The following is a 14743-nucleotide window of genomic DNA, read 5'->3' as shown; positions in this document are numbered from 1 at the left end:
CGGAGCAGGCTCGCCCTCCAGCGGCCGGCCGGGCAGCGCAGCGCAGCGCAGGAGCGGGGCCGGTCAGGATGGGGAAGGCGCGGAGGTCCCCGGGCTGCAGCAGGCGGACGCCCTCGGCCCTTCCGCCGGCCCGCGAGCGGGGATCCAGGAGCGCGGCCCGGGCCAAGCCGCCGCCCCCGCCCCCGCCGTCCAAGGCGCCGGGCTCGGGGGTCGCGGGGGCGGCGGGGGCGGCGGCGGCGGAGCCCCCGGCCTGGCCCTGGGCGCGCAGCGGGAGCGCTGGCTGCAGTTCCAGAAGCGGCAGCGGGTCAGCTGCGAGGAGGCGGCCAAGCTCCTGCTCGACACCTTGTGAGTAAAGGGGCTTTTTTGGGGAGAAGGCCACGCCCCCGACACCCCCCTTTTCTCCTCTGCCCCTTTGCGGGGAGCCAGAGACCCTGGCGATCCAAACCAGCCCCTTTTCTGACTTGCAAACCAAGGGACCTGCCAATCAAACGAAACCTTCCCCCTTTTTTTGGACCTGCCAATCAAACGAAACCTTCCCCCTTTTTTTTTGGACCTGCCAATCAAACGAACCCCCCCCTTTTGGGGGACCTGCCAATCAAACGGACTCCTTCCTGGACTCGCAAAGCCAAGCGAACCCCGTTTTCTGTCTTGCAAACCCAAACGAACCCTTTTTTTTTCTGTCTTGGGAACTTAAGGAACCCCCCCCTTTTTGACCTGCCAATCAAATGAAACCCCCTCCTCTTTTGTTGGACCTGCCAATCGAACGAAATCCTCCCCTCTTTTGGGGGACCTGCCAATCAAACGGACTCCTTCCTGGACTCGCAAAGCCAAGCGAACCCGTTTTCTGTCTTGCAAACCCAAATGAACCCTTTTTTTCTGTCTTGGGAACTTAAGGACCCCCCCTTTTTGATCTGCCAATCAAACGAACCCCCCTTTCTTTTTAACTTGCCAATCAAACTAACTCCTTTTTGGACTCCCAAATCAAACAAACCCCCTTTTCTGACTTACGAACCAAACGAACCCCATTATTTGACCTGCCAATCAAACGAACCCCTTTTTGGAGTCAGGAAACAAGCGGAAACCCACCCACCCCCTTTTTTTTTTCTGACTTGCCAATCAAAGAAACTGCTTTCTGGATTCCCAAACCAAATGAGCCCCTTTTTTTGGCTTGCAAACCAAAGGAACCCCAATTTTGAACTTGCCAATCAAACAAACTTCCTTCCTGGACTTGCCAACCAAGCGAACCCCTTTTTCTGCCTTGCAAACTTAAGGAACCCCCACTTTTTGACCTACCAATCAAATGAACCCCTTTTTGGACTCGTGAACCCAGGAACCCCCCCTTTTTTTTTTGACTTGCCAATCAAATAAACCCCTTTCTGGACTCCCAAACCAAACGAACCTCCTTTTTCAGGGAGATTTGCAGAGCTCCGCTGTTGTGGCTGAGAGACCCGCTAGGATGTCCCCCACCCCATTTAAGACAGAGCCCTCAACCCGTCCCACTCCCCTGTTAGCCTGGGGTTTTCTGTGCTGGCATTGGGGGATCCCCTGTCTGGACCTTCTCTTTGGGTGGGTGGGGAGGGAGAGCTACTTGGGGGTCCTCTAAAGCAGGGGTCCCCAACCACCGGTCCGCGGACCAGTACCGGTCCGCGGAACAAGTCCTACCGGGCCACTGGTTGCTGGGCGCCGCCATCTTTTTGATGAAAAAGTGCTTCCGGTGAGCTTTTCCGGTAGAAAGCTCACCGGAAGCACTTTTTCATCAAAAAGATGGCGCGCCTTCGGTGAGCTTTTCCAGGTAGAAAGCCATTTCTACCGGAAAAGCTCACCAGAACGGGCATGCATCTTTTGATGAAAAGTGCTTCCGTGAGGTCACCGAAGCACTTTTCATCAAAAGATGGCGGCGCTTAGCTGATGCCGGACGGCATAGAAAAAGGTTGGGGATCACTGCTCTAAAGCAGTGGCCCCCAACCTTTTTGTGCCACGGCCTGGTACCGGCATCACAAAATGATCCGCGGCCCGGTACCGGCATCAGCACGCATGGCAAGGCGAGCCGAGCGACCAGCCAGCCAGCCGTCCCCTGCTTCTCCCTGCCACCTTCAACTCCTCCTTTGTACCTTTGTCGATGGACTTAAGGACGGCTTTGGGACGGTCGCTCGGCTCGCCTTGCCTTGGGTGCTGAAAGAATCCTCACGCCTTAGTTTCGTTCGAAGCCACACACCCCTTCGATGAAACTAAGGCGCGAGGATTCCTTCAGGACGCCGCTTTCCAACCGGAAAAGCTCACCCGGAAGCACTTTCTCATCAAAACAAGATGGCGGCACCCTGCAAACCGGTGGCCCGGTAGGAAATGTTCCACGGACCGATCTCAGTCCGGGGCCCGGTGGTTGGGGACCCCTGCTCTAAAGTGTTTGGAACAAAAAAAAAACTAGCACATGAGGAAGGGGTGCCCCAATACCTGGCATATGTACCCGGAAGCTGGAAAGAACGGAACTGAAGTTGCCTTCAGAAGTTGTGGGAGTTTCACTACTGGAGGCTTTGTGGGAGGGGTCTTCCCTTTCACCTCCAGAGCCCCTCTGGGTCTATACCTGGGACCCTTACTCACCCCAGATTTTTTTTTTTCCCCCAGAGCTCTTGAGCTGGGAAGAGGGCATGGATTGGATTTGCACGCATGGATTCAAGGACAAAGGGCCGTGTGCCTAAGACATCCATGGGGCAGCCGGAGGTTAAAGGGGAAAGTCTACACATTTTTGGGGGTGCTACCCTGCAGGGTGGGCGTGCTGAGGAACCGACGAGTTGGAGGGAAAAATGTGGTCTTTTGGGGTGTAAAGCAGGAGTGTGTCCTACCTTGGCGGCTTTAAGAACCTGGGGACTTCAGCTCCCAGAATTCCCCGGGCAGCCTGGTTGGGGAATTCTGGGAGTTGCAGTCCACAGGTCTTAAAGCTGCCAAGGTAGGACACACCCCTGGTGTAAACAGAACAAATGCAAACAAGTTAAATCTCCAGAATTACAGCTATATATTCCATTCTTCTAATCTAGTAGTGCAAGGGTCGGCAACCTGAAAACACTCAAAAAGCCATTTGGATCCGTTTCCCACAGAAAACAAAACACCGGGAGCCACCAAACCTGGGTGGGTGTGGCCAACTCAATGTCACTGTCAGGATTCCGGTAATTACCCCCTGTTTAAATCATGAGTCTCGAGCCAAACTTCCAAAACTTCCAAAGGATTTATTGGGAGTTAACATGCCGGCACTGCCTGGGTGCAGCCGACTCTTGAGGCACATCATTCACTGTCACCCTTGACCCTGGTTTCTACCCACCCACCCTCTGGGTGTATCGTAATTCATATTCTCCAATGGGACGCCTCCATAGCCCAGAGTCATCAATCATGTTCTCCAGTTAGAATTTTGCACAGGAGAAACTTCAGTCACCTAGTTACTATCTTTGAAAAAACATTGACGGAATTCATGTTCAGTTTTGCAAGCAGCCAGACTGCTCCCCCTTCCCTTTCTGTTAGCCACTCTAAAAAGACCGTAGAAATATTTTATGAGTTGAGTCACTCCCGCCTAGTCACGTGACCCCACCCGCCACGTCTACCCAGGTTTTCTGGCTTCCGGTGTTTTCTGTGGGAAATGTGTGTGCGCGTCTCATTTCTGTTTTTTTGTGGTTTACCTTCTCAGGCCAGGCAACGAGGGGAGGGGGAGGGGAGGGGCCAGTCAGTGGAGGGACCACCCAACAGGGAGCCACAGCAGAGGGCCCAAAGAGCCGCATGCGGCTCCATAGCCACAGGTTGCTGATACCCGCACTCGTGGCTGTACAGGTGGTCCTCAACTTACAGTTGTTCGCTCAAGTTACAACGGCACTGGAAAAAGTGGTGTAGGGCCGTTTTTTCAGATTTATTCCCATGGTCCCGTGATCAAAATTCAGACAAGCTTGCCAAGTGCCTCATATTTGTGACGGTCGCATCATCCCAGTGATCCCCTTTTGCGACAAGCCAATACAACGAGGAAGCCAGAATCCCTTCACGAACCATGTGACTGATTTAACAACGGCAGGGATTATCTGAACTTGTGGCGAGAACGATGGGCAAAGCACACCGAGCAACTGTCTCACTTAGCAACGGAAATGTGTGTGGGGGGGCCTCTGTTGTGGTCGTAAGTCGAGGACTGGCTGTTCTGTAATTCCTTGGGTCCGGAAATGATCGGGAACTGATCTCTTTCTCTTTAGTGAGTACCAAGGGCTGGTGAAACACACAGGAGGCTGTCACTGCGGCGCCGTCCGGTTTGAAGTCTGGGCCTCCGATAACCTTCATGTTTTTGATTGCAAGTAAGTATCACCAGATACTTTTCTCCTTGGGACAGAGGTAAAGGACGTGTTATCCTTTGTCGTACGGTCAGCCAGATACTTAGACTAGATCTGACATATTCGTCCACCTGTTGAGTGCTTTCCAAGGACCCGGGATAGGCAGATGTGAATATTCAGAAATATTCAAGATCACGTTTCAAGGATGTAAGCTGTTTCGAGTAAAGCTGCCTTCTGCAATTGACTAACAGGGATTTTGTCAATGCTGATGGTGTTTGAGTGGTGCTCCAAATGTTTTGGGATTATTATTATTATTATTGGTTGCACAGTCAGCCAGATATTTAGACTCGATTTGGCATATTTGTCCACCTGTTAAATGCTTCCTAAGCACCTGAGATAGGCAGATGTGAATATTTAATAAGAAAGATCTCATCTCAGGATGTAAGCTTTTTTCAAGCAAAGCTGCCTTTTGCAATTGACTGATGGGGATTTTGTCAATGCCCATGGTGTCCAAGTGGTACTCCAGATATTTTGGGATTATTATTAGTATTATTATTGGTTGCACAGCCAGCCAGATATTTATACTCGATTTGGCATGTTTGTCCACCTGTCGAGTGCTTTCTTTCCAGGCAGATATGGATGTTTAATGGTGTTTAAAGATCTCGTCGCAGGATATCAGCTGTTCTGAGCAAAGCTGCCTTTTGCAATTGACTAATGGGGAAACTGTCAAATCCAACAGTATTCTAGTGGTTCTCAATCACCAGCCAAGTGTTTAGACTGGATGTTGTATTTTTATTCACCTATCGAGTTCCCAAGCACCTGGGATAGGCAGATGTTAAATATTAAAGGTTTTGTGGTAAGCCGTTCTGAGCGAAGCTGCAGTTGACTGACAGGGATTTTGTCAATGCCGATGGTGGTGTTCAAGGGGTTCTCAGCCAACCAGACCAGATTTGTTATTTTTGTCCACCTATCAAGTTCTTCCCAAACACCTGGGATAGCCAGCTGTTGTTGTTTAATAATATTAAAAAGTTTTGTGGCAGGATGTAAGCTGTTCCAAGCAAAGCTGCCTTCTGCAATTGACTGACTGGGGATTTGTCAATGCCGGTGGCAGGATGTAAGCTGTTCCAAGCAAAGGAAAAGAATTTGCTTTCCTCACAAAAAGGGCTACAAAAACTTCCTTTTTTTTTTTCCCTTCACTCGCAGGCTCGACCTACTTGTCTGGGCTTTTTGTTAAGTCTCTCTCCCCAATTCACATTTCTTTTTCTTCTCCTCCTCCTCCTCCTCTCTCTCTCTCCCCTTCTCCAGTTGCAGCATCTGTGTGAAGAAACAAAACAGGCATTTCATCGTGCCCGCTTCACACTTTAAGCTTTTGAAGGTAAGTAGAGGGCAGGTAGATGTGGCCTGGACACCTGTGGGGTTATTCCCAGTTGCGTTTTGAGTGGTGGACATGCTTTCTTGCTTTTGAGAGACAATCATCCACCTGAGCAACCCTGCAAAAGGTTTAGTTGGGATCCAGGCTTAGTGAGGGAGGCTCAGCCAATCTCATTGTACACATGTTGTACTCTGACAATAAAGGTAATAACAGCGTTGTATTATTTTTTTTTAATCAAGTTTTTTTATTTCAATCTACACACACACAACAATACATTCACAGTGGGGCATCAATATATCATACATTTTAGTATAGGCAAAATTATAATGACTTTGTATTTGTGGGGTCCTTGGTGCTCTGCGAGCTTGGGTTTGTATTCTTGCAGATGTTTCATGACCCAGCTAGGAAACATCATCAGTGCTAGAAGAGATGGGATGGGTTGCAGAGAGGAGGAGGAGGAGGAAGAGAAGTGATGGGGGAGGAGGTTGAGGAGGACTGTGAGGTCAGTGCTAGAAGAGAAGGGCTTTGCAAAGAGGAAGAGGAGGAAGGTGGCATCCCTGGTGCCCCCTGAGCTTAGTTGTTAGAGCTGCGGTGGCACAGTGGTCTGAGGAAAGATCAGGCCAGTGTGGCTTCGGCTCGGTCTACCCAGGGCGAAGAGGAAACACGCCAGAAGTTTGGGGAGTGGTGTCAAGATGGCCATGCCCACACAGTCAGCCACACCCACTCAGTCGGCCACGCCCCCAGGTCAGCCGCAGCCCTGATGCGGCCCTGTTGTCAGGATTCCGACAAATGCTCCAATCAAATCATGAGCCTCGAGCCAAACTTCAAAAGAAATCCAATTATTTATTAGAAGCAACGAGTCGGCGCTTATCCTCATGAAGCCAGCTCTGACTCGCGTAATTTACGGTGCACCTATAACCCTGTTTCCTCCCCTCCCCGGGTGTGTCATAAATCACGTCCTCCAACAGAGAACTTTCCCGGGCTCTAAGAGGTCACGCCCCTCCAACTGGGTCGGTAACCTGGGATACAGCCTTGGTAAGGTATGTATCGTGCCCTTGTTGGAATCTGATTCTGAGGGGGAGATTGAGCAGCTGACAGAGAGAGGGAGTGTGGCTCCGGTGGCTGTGGAAGAAACGGGGGAAAGGCATTCAGAGGAAGACCCTCTTCATCCTAGGGCACGCAGGGAGGAACGGAGAAGGGAGCAACGTGGCTTACGGGAGAGAAAAGGGCCCTGATCCCTTTCGTGAGTTGCAGGTGGGAGAACAGGATATAAGAGGAGCGTTTGCACACAGCACCTTGCTGGAAGCAAAGCGTGCCTTATCTTTTGTCGAGGCTTATCTGGGATTTGGCGTCCTCCCAACTGTGGGTGCTGAGTTATCTTGTGGAAGTCTGCAATTTATCACCCTGGCCTGCTGTGTTATAATTACTTCAGTGTGGTTTGTGTTGGCTTATTTTATTTCTAATTTATCTCTACTTTGGATCCGGGCTGCATTTCTTCCCTTCGTAGACTGTTTTTTTGGAAGAGTTTGTTATCCAGCCGAGGATAATTGGACATTGGGAGCCAAGTTGGAGGCATTAAAGGGAATTTATTCTACTTTGTTATTTTTGTGCCACGCCCTTGGTCATCACAATATGCGTGGAGTGTATTTCCGGTTGTGATTGCCTTGCTGCTCCTTCCGGTTTCCCCCCCCACTTCCCTACGGCAACTCGAAAGGAGTCCAGGAATGTTTTTAAGAGTTGACACCCTCAATGAAATTGAGTTTGACACCCCCGGTTTAGGGTCTCCTGTTTAAGCGGGGGGGGGGGGGTTGGACTAGAAGACCTTTCATGTCCCTTCCAGCTCTAATTCTGATGCTTCTTCTTTCTCTCCAGGGGGCTGACCATCTTACCACGTATACCTTCAACACTCACTCCGCCCAGCACACCTTCTGTAAGACATGTGGCGTCCAGAGTTTTTATACCCCACGTTCCAATCCGGACGGTTACGGTAATGATACGATTTTGTGGGCCGAGGGTGGGTTTCGAATCCGGCCATTCTCTCCCAGAAATGAATCCATTATTATTATTATTATTATTTTTACAACCCTGTTCATTTTAATTTTCTCGGACTGCTGCAGATGTGGATTTTTGTTCCAGGGGTCGCCAACCTTTTGGACCTCAGGGACCACCAAACTCATAATTTTAAATCCCGCGGACCAGAGACCCTGGGAAAATCCCCCCAAAAAGCCTGCAGGAAAATCTCCTCACCCCGTTTTCCTACCGATCGATCGTTCTTTATTTGGGATCTCCAGCTCCATTCTCATGGGGAGAAAGAGAGAGAGAGAGAGACTTTGGGCTTCATGCAAGGAAAGCAGCAGAAGCCGCAGAAGTCTTTCTTTCCCCTCCCCCCCCCCCAAACTCCGCCAGGAATGAGTCTTTTGCCAACACAGCCTTTTGGAGCAGGAGGCCTTGCAGGGTCCCAAAGACTCATTTCTGGCAGAGTTTGGGGGAGAGAAAGAAAGACTTTTGCTGCTTTCCTTGCGTGCAGCCAAAAGCAGAAGAAGAAAGAAAGAAGTGGAAAGAAGCAGCCCGGTGGCCAGGCGAGGTGAGTGGGGTAAACCGTGTGATGAACAGTTAAAGGCAACTAGATATGTTTACCCTAACAAAGAGAAGGACTGGGGTTACATGATAGCAGTCTTCCAGTATTTGAGGGGCTGCCCCAAAGAAAGAGGGAGTCAAGCTATTCTCCAAAGCACCATAAGGCAGGACAAGAAACAATGATTGGAAACTTAATCAAGGAGAGAAACAACCTGGAACTAAGGAGGAATTTCCTGACAGAACAATTAACCAGCGGAACTGCTCGCCACCAGAAGTTGTGAATGCTCCAACCCTGGAGGTGTGGCAACTCTAAAACAGGCATAAAAACGACAAGGCGTTTAAGGAAGAGATTGGCCAATCTCCGGTATAGGGTTTCCTGCTTGAGCAAGGGGTTGGACTAGAAGACCTCCAAGGTCCCAATTCTGTTTTTCTGCTACAGCTCTCTCTCTCTTTTCCCCCGCCCCCATAGGAATCGCACCCCACTGCCTGGATGAGGGGACCATCACCAAGATCACAGTGGAGCCCATCAACGGGAAAGAATGGGAGAAAGCCGTCAAGGGCCACCCCACCATCAGGAATATGTCGAAACCGTGACTTTGCTGGTTCTGGAACACCAGGAAGGAGCCCTTCTTTTAATTCGGGTTTCATTTAGGAAACCAAAGGGTGCCATTTTTTTTATGTGTGCATGTGTGAAATAATCTCTCTACTGCCTATTTTCCCCCAATCGGATAGAATAGCGGCATAAAAACAGGGACAATCTCAGTCCTACACATACAAAAATTAGGTGTATGTTGTGATGACCCAAAAGGGGCGTGGCACAAAGGCAACACAGTCAAATAAGCAATAAGAGTCTCTTTTATTATCTCCAGTTTTGCCCCCAATGTCCAGGTTACCTTCGAGATAAACTCTCCCAGGAACAACCTGTGACTGTAGAAAATTCAGTCCTAAACCAGGTACATACAAACTATAACTAAAAATCCAAACAAACCAAACTGAAGTAATTAGCTTGACAGGGCAGGAGAAAGACTTTCTGACTTGAAAGCACGGCAAAACTCACACAGTTGGGAAGATGCCAGGAACCCAGATAAGCCACAACGATACAAGATAAATTCACATTTGCTCCCAACAACTTGCTGCGCGCAGCTTCCCTTTTTTTATACACCGTGTTCCCAGCTGCAGCTAATGAAGGGAATCAGGGCCCTTTTCTCCCCCGCAAGCCATGCAACTCATGTTGCTCCCTTCTCCGTTCCTCCCTGCGTGCCCTAGGATGAAGAGGGGGTAGGCCTCTGAACTCCCTCTCCCTTGTTCTACCTCTTCCCTGATCTGCCCAGCCGGAGTTTGCCCTTCCCCAATTTCCTCCACAGCCAACGGAGCCACCCTCCCTATCAACTGCTCTGCTTCCTCCTTGGATTCAGATTCTGACAGGGACCTGGCATATATTTTGTCTTACCTTGGGGGGGAAAAGAGCGTTTAAAAAAAAGATGTAAACATTGGGAAGGCCCAAAGCTACACCATCATGTTTGCTACGGTGCAAAGATCCAGAGAGGAATTTCCAAGGGGGAGGGTGCCCTACGGATCATCCTTGACTTATAACCTTTTGTTTAGTGACATTGGGAGTTACAACAGCATTGAAATCATTGCTCCCACCATCCAGTCAGAGCCAAAGAAGCTCCTTGGAATGAGAAGCGAAATGTCTTCTTGTGGGAGCTTCATCACTGGAGGCTTTCAAGAAGAGACTGGACTGCCATTTGTCAAAAATGGTGTAGCGTCTCCTGCTCGGGCGGGGGGGTTAGACTAGATGACCTACAAGGTCCCTTCCAACTTTGTTATTCTGTTATTGTTATTCAGAAGTTGTGGGAGCTTCATCACTGGAAGCTTTCAAGAAGAGACTGGACTGCTTTTTGTCAGAAATGGTGTGGGGTCTCTTGCTTGGGTGGGGGGTTGGACTAGATGACCTACAAGATCCAACTCTGTTAATCTGTAAATCTCTAATATCTAAGCAATCAACCAATTGAACAGAAGTTGTGGAAGCTTCATCACTGGAGGCTTTCAAGAAGAGACTGGACTGCCCTGGGTCAGAAATGGTGTGGGATCTCCTGCATGGGCGGAGGGTTGGACTAGATGACCTACAAGACCCCTTCCAATTCTGTTAATCTGTAAATTACCTGCATTTTTTGGCAAGGCGATGTCCTGTAATGGAAGCAGGAGATTCCATCTAACCGAGATCCTTGCTGAGTTAAGGCAGCCTGAAGATTTGGAGAAGATCTCCATTTTTAAAAGAAAAATAGATTCTTAAGAAATTTTTTTTTTTAATTTGAAGGAGCCGCTGATCCATCATGGTGCTTGGAATAATTTCTCTTGGGGACCCCTTTTTATGACAGTCTTAATTTGACCTACGGCTAACCGAGTGGCCGGAGCTGTCCGGCGTTAAGAAACTTAAGTTTGTCTTACGGGATGGGGAATTTCTTTTGTGTATTGTGTGAATGCCTAAAGTGTCTTTATTTCAGTTTTCAGGTTCAGCGTTTTAGGTATGAATGCTGTTGCTTTGTCCCAAACGACACTTCTCACTTTTGAGGAAATTCTTGTTTTGAAAAAAATAAAAATAAAAAAATAAATAAAAAAACCCACATATTTTTAAAAACGTTTGTCCTTTTTATTTGGATTCATTTCGAAGGGAAGGGGGAATGTAATGTTCCCCCATCCTCGTGCGAAATACACAGTGTAGTTGTGTAAGATTACAGGCAACGATACACAAAGTGTGCAGAGAAGAGCAAGGAAGAAGTATGTGGGTATTCCAACACGGGAAGTTTTTAAGATGAGACTGGACCACCATTTGTCTGAAATGGTAGGAGGTTTCCTGTTTGAGCGGGGGGTTGGACTGGAAGACCTCACAGGTCCCTTCCAATTCTGTATTCTGTTAAAGATGATCAGGGGTCTGGAGGCTAAACTGTGTGATGAACAGTAAAGGCAACTAGGTAAGTTTAGCCTAACAAAAGAGAAAGACTAAGGGTGACATGATAGCATCCTCCAATATTTCAGGGGCTGCCCCAAAGAAGAGGGGGGTCAACTTATTGTCCAAAGCACCTGAAAGCAGAACAAGAAACAGAAGATGGAAACTCATCCAGAAGAGAAGCAACTTGGAATTAAGGAGAAACTTCCAGACAGGACAATTAACCAGTGGATCCAGAAATCGTGGGTTCTCCATCGCTGCAGGCTTTCAAGAAAAGAGACCGGACAGCTATTTGTCAGGAATTGTATACAGTATTGTGCTCAAGTAGGGGGTTGGATTAGATCAGGGATCGCCAACCTTTTGGACCTCAGGGACCACCAAACTCATAATTTTAAATCCCAGGGACCACTAACCGGTTCTGTGGATGTGGCCTAATTTGTGGGTGTGGTTTGGTGGTCGTGACTGGCTGGCATGGCTCGTATGTAAATATAAATATTGATATAAATATTGATATATATTTTTTATAAAAAAAGAGCAACTTTTACCCAAAATCAGGCAAAGCAGGCAGGCAGATTGAATTGCTCACAGAATCATTCAGGGATCTATCTATCTGCCATCGGCTAGCTCAGTCTTGTCACATACAATTTGCTTGCCGTGAGTCTGCACTGAATAATAGGACCTTCAGTCCTAAGGGAGGTTCAGCTGTGCTTAAAAGCAGAGCCGAAGATCTAAAGACTAGCTAGAAAGCAAGAAATCCAGCCATTTCCTGCTTCCTAGCTAATCTAAATTTCCCAGCACAGCAGAACAGATGAAGGTTGGAAAAAGGAAAAATAGCAATTTAGCAGGCAAGTTTGCTGGGTAAGGAGTGAGTGGGTCATGGGCGGCGCAGCCTTAAGTTTCTGCGCAGCCTGGATTAATTGCTTTGGGGGTGGTGCTCTGGGGGTGAGATTTCTCGGGGCCCACCAAAATTTTCTCGTGGCCCACCGGTTGGCGATCACTGGACTAGATGACCTTTGAGATCCCTTCCAGCCTTACGATTCTACGTTCTGTTTCTTCACGCTAAAGCTGAAGGAATTAGCATTAGCCCTTAGACTTACATACCGCTTCACGGTGCTTTTACAACCCTCTCTAAGCGTTTCACAGAGTCAGCATCTCGCCCCCAACAATCTGGGTCTTCACTTTACAGACCTCGGAAGGACCGAAGGCTGAGCCGATCTTGAGCCAGAAGGTCAGGATCGAACTTGAGTTTGCCTGCAATGCTGCAATTCTAACCACTGTGCCGCCACGGTACAGTTGAGGTACATGTAATGATTCCTTGTGCTTCTATCATCATAAGAACTTGACAAAATGTGTGTGGAAGTACACTGCCACAATCACACATCTCCCCAGCGACAGCAGTTAGTCAAAAGTGCCATTTGATGGGCTCTGGGGTCCCCAGGTCCACTGGAAAAAAACACATCTTCAGGGTCTTGTGAAAGAGTATCAAGATGAGGGAGCTAAACTTATTTCCACAGAGATGATGTGCCACAGGGAAGGAGCCACCTCCGAGAAGGCCCTTCTTGGTCCCACCAGATGGACCTCCTTATGTGATGACCTGGGGCATGGCACAAAGGCAACACAGCCAGAGAATAAGTAGAGGTCCCTTTATTAGCTCCAACTTTGCCTCCAATGATCCAGTTACCTTCCGGTCTAGAGAAAAACTCTCCCCCGAACCTGCAACAGCCTTTGGCTGCCGATATTCTAGTTCAAACGTTGTAAACTGAAAACTAAACAAGGCAAAATAAGGTAATAAATCCGGCAATAAATCCGGCAGAGCAAGTGAAATAACATGACAGTAAATCCAACCAGGTGGGAGGATGCCAGGAACTCAGATTAACAGCAGCCAACATTAGACAAACTCAACGTTTGTTCCCGACAAACCTCCCTCCCAACTGGTTCTCCTTTAAACTCCCTCCCCAGGTGTGCCTTGTGAAGGGAATCAGGGCCCTTTCCTCCCTTGTAAGCCCTCCACCGCTCCCTGATGGCTGTTTGTCTTCCTCCTCAGATTCAGACTCCGATGGGGGCATGACACCTTAAGAGAAGGGACCTATAACATCTTATTTCCAATCTTATCTCTGCAGGTATGATGTTCCACAGGGAAGGAGCCACCACAGAGAAGGCCCCTCTTGGTCCCGCCGGATTTTTAGAGGCCCTGTGGGTTCCGGTTCGGCTGCGGTTACCGGATGTTAATTTCCTGGTTCGAGGCAGGCACCTTACCCAGACCCTCCCCCAGGGGTCTCGATGCCTGTTTTTCTCCTCTCTGGGTCTCTGCTTCATCCCAAAAGTCCTCTGGGGCCGTTCCGGGCCACTAGAGGACGCCAAGCAACTGGAGGATGCTGTTGGATCACCACCCAGTATAGCTTGAACCTTTTCCACGTACAAGACAGGAGCCTCTCGGTTTTCTCGGAGGCACCAGAGCATCTGGCTATGGTGACACCAAAATCTCTTGTGTTCTGTGGGAACCAGAAGACAGCGGAACCAGAGTCTGGCGATGGTAAACGCATTGGTTTTTGTGAGAGAAGAGGGAGGGGGGGTTTTTAATCTTATCGGCAAGGAGAACAATTTTAAGGAATGGTTCAGGTGAAACCACGAAGACAGGTTAAGTCTCGGGTTACAACAATTGTGGTTGTAACTTGAGGACTCCCTGTAGAGCCACCCTTCTAGGTGGCCCCAAATCAACACTATCTGAAATGGTATAGGTTCTCCTGCTTGAGCAGGGGGCTGGACTAGAAGACCTCTAAAGTCCCTTCCAGCTCTATTCTATTCTATGGGTAAGTTAAAGTCACATCCATAATCCATTGCTGAAGGTCAATTCCCTAACCAAAGGCTGGATCAAACCCTCCAGATGTTCCTGTCTAAGAAGGATCCTTGGTTGTTTTCTGGCTGATGTTTTGCAGATGTTTTCTTACAGACATCTAGAACTGATGATGTTACCTAGTTGGGTCATGAAATGTCTGCAAGAAAACAGCCAAGCTCAGAGAGCACCAAGGACCCCACAGTTCTTTTCCTCCTCCTCCTCCTCCTCCTCCTCCTCCTCCTCCCTCCTCCTCCTCCTCCTCCTCCTCCTCCTCCTCCTCCTCCTCCTCCTCTAGCACTGATGACGTTCCCAAGTTGGGTCATGAAACGTCTGCAAGAAAGCCACCAAGCTCAGAGGGCACCAAAGACTCCCTGCTTTAAACCCTGAGCCACACATACAGGCAGTCCCTGACTTACAACTACAACAGGGCCCAAAGATTCTGTCGTGAAGTGAGGCATTTTTGTTTAAGTGAGCTTTGCCCCGTTTTACGACTCTTCCTGCCACCCGCCCCCCCATTGTTAAGTAAATCCCTGGAGTTGATAAGTTAGTGATCAGGTTGTTAAGTAGATCTTGGTTTGTCGCAAAAGGTCGCAAAAAGGGATCACGTGATGCCACGGGACACTGCCATGGTCATAAGTACGAGTCAGTTGCCAAGCCTCTGAATTTTGATCACGTGACTACGGGGATGCCGGAAAGGCCGTAACTGTGAAACA

At 48.9% G+C, this 14743-nt stretch overlaps 1 protein-coding gene across 1 annotated transcript; it reads left to right on the top strand.

Moving 5' to 3' along the window:
• Positions 1-10867, top strand: CENPV (centromere protein V). Its single transcript, XM_087968931.1, is given in 6 exon segments — positions 1-215; positions 218-345; positions 4221-4319; positions 5601-5670; positions 7540-7654; positions 8714-10867. Coding segments are annotated over 6 exon segments (684 nt in total). The 5' UTR covers positions 1-68; the 3' UTR covers positions 8839-10867.
• Positions 10868-14743: the final 3876 nt, after the last annotated feature.

The sequence above is a fragment of the Notechis scutatus genome, chromosome 1 (assembly GCF_049901735.1).
Source record: "Notechis scutatus isolate UNSWTSFEM ecotype Mainland chromosome 1, rNotScu1.2, whole genome shotgun sequence".
In the NCBI taxonomy this organism is placed as follows: domain Eukaryota; kingdom Metazoa; phylum Chordata; class Lepidosauria; order Squamata; family Elapidae; genus Notechis; species Notechis scutatus.
The sequence above is the reverse complement of the archived record's forward strand: the minus strand, read 5'-3'. Positions and strand labels throughout refer to the sequence as shown.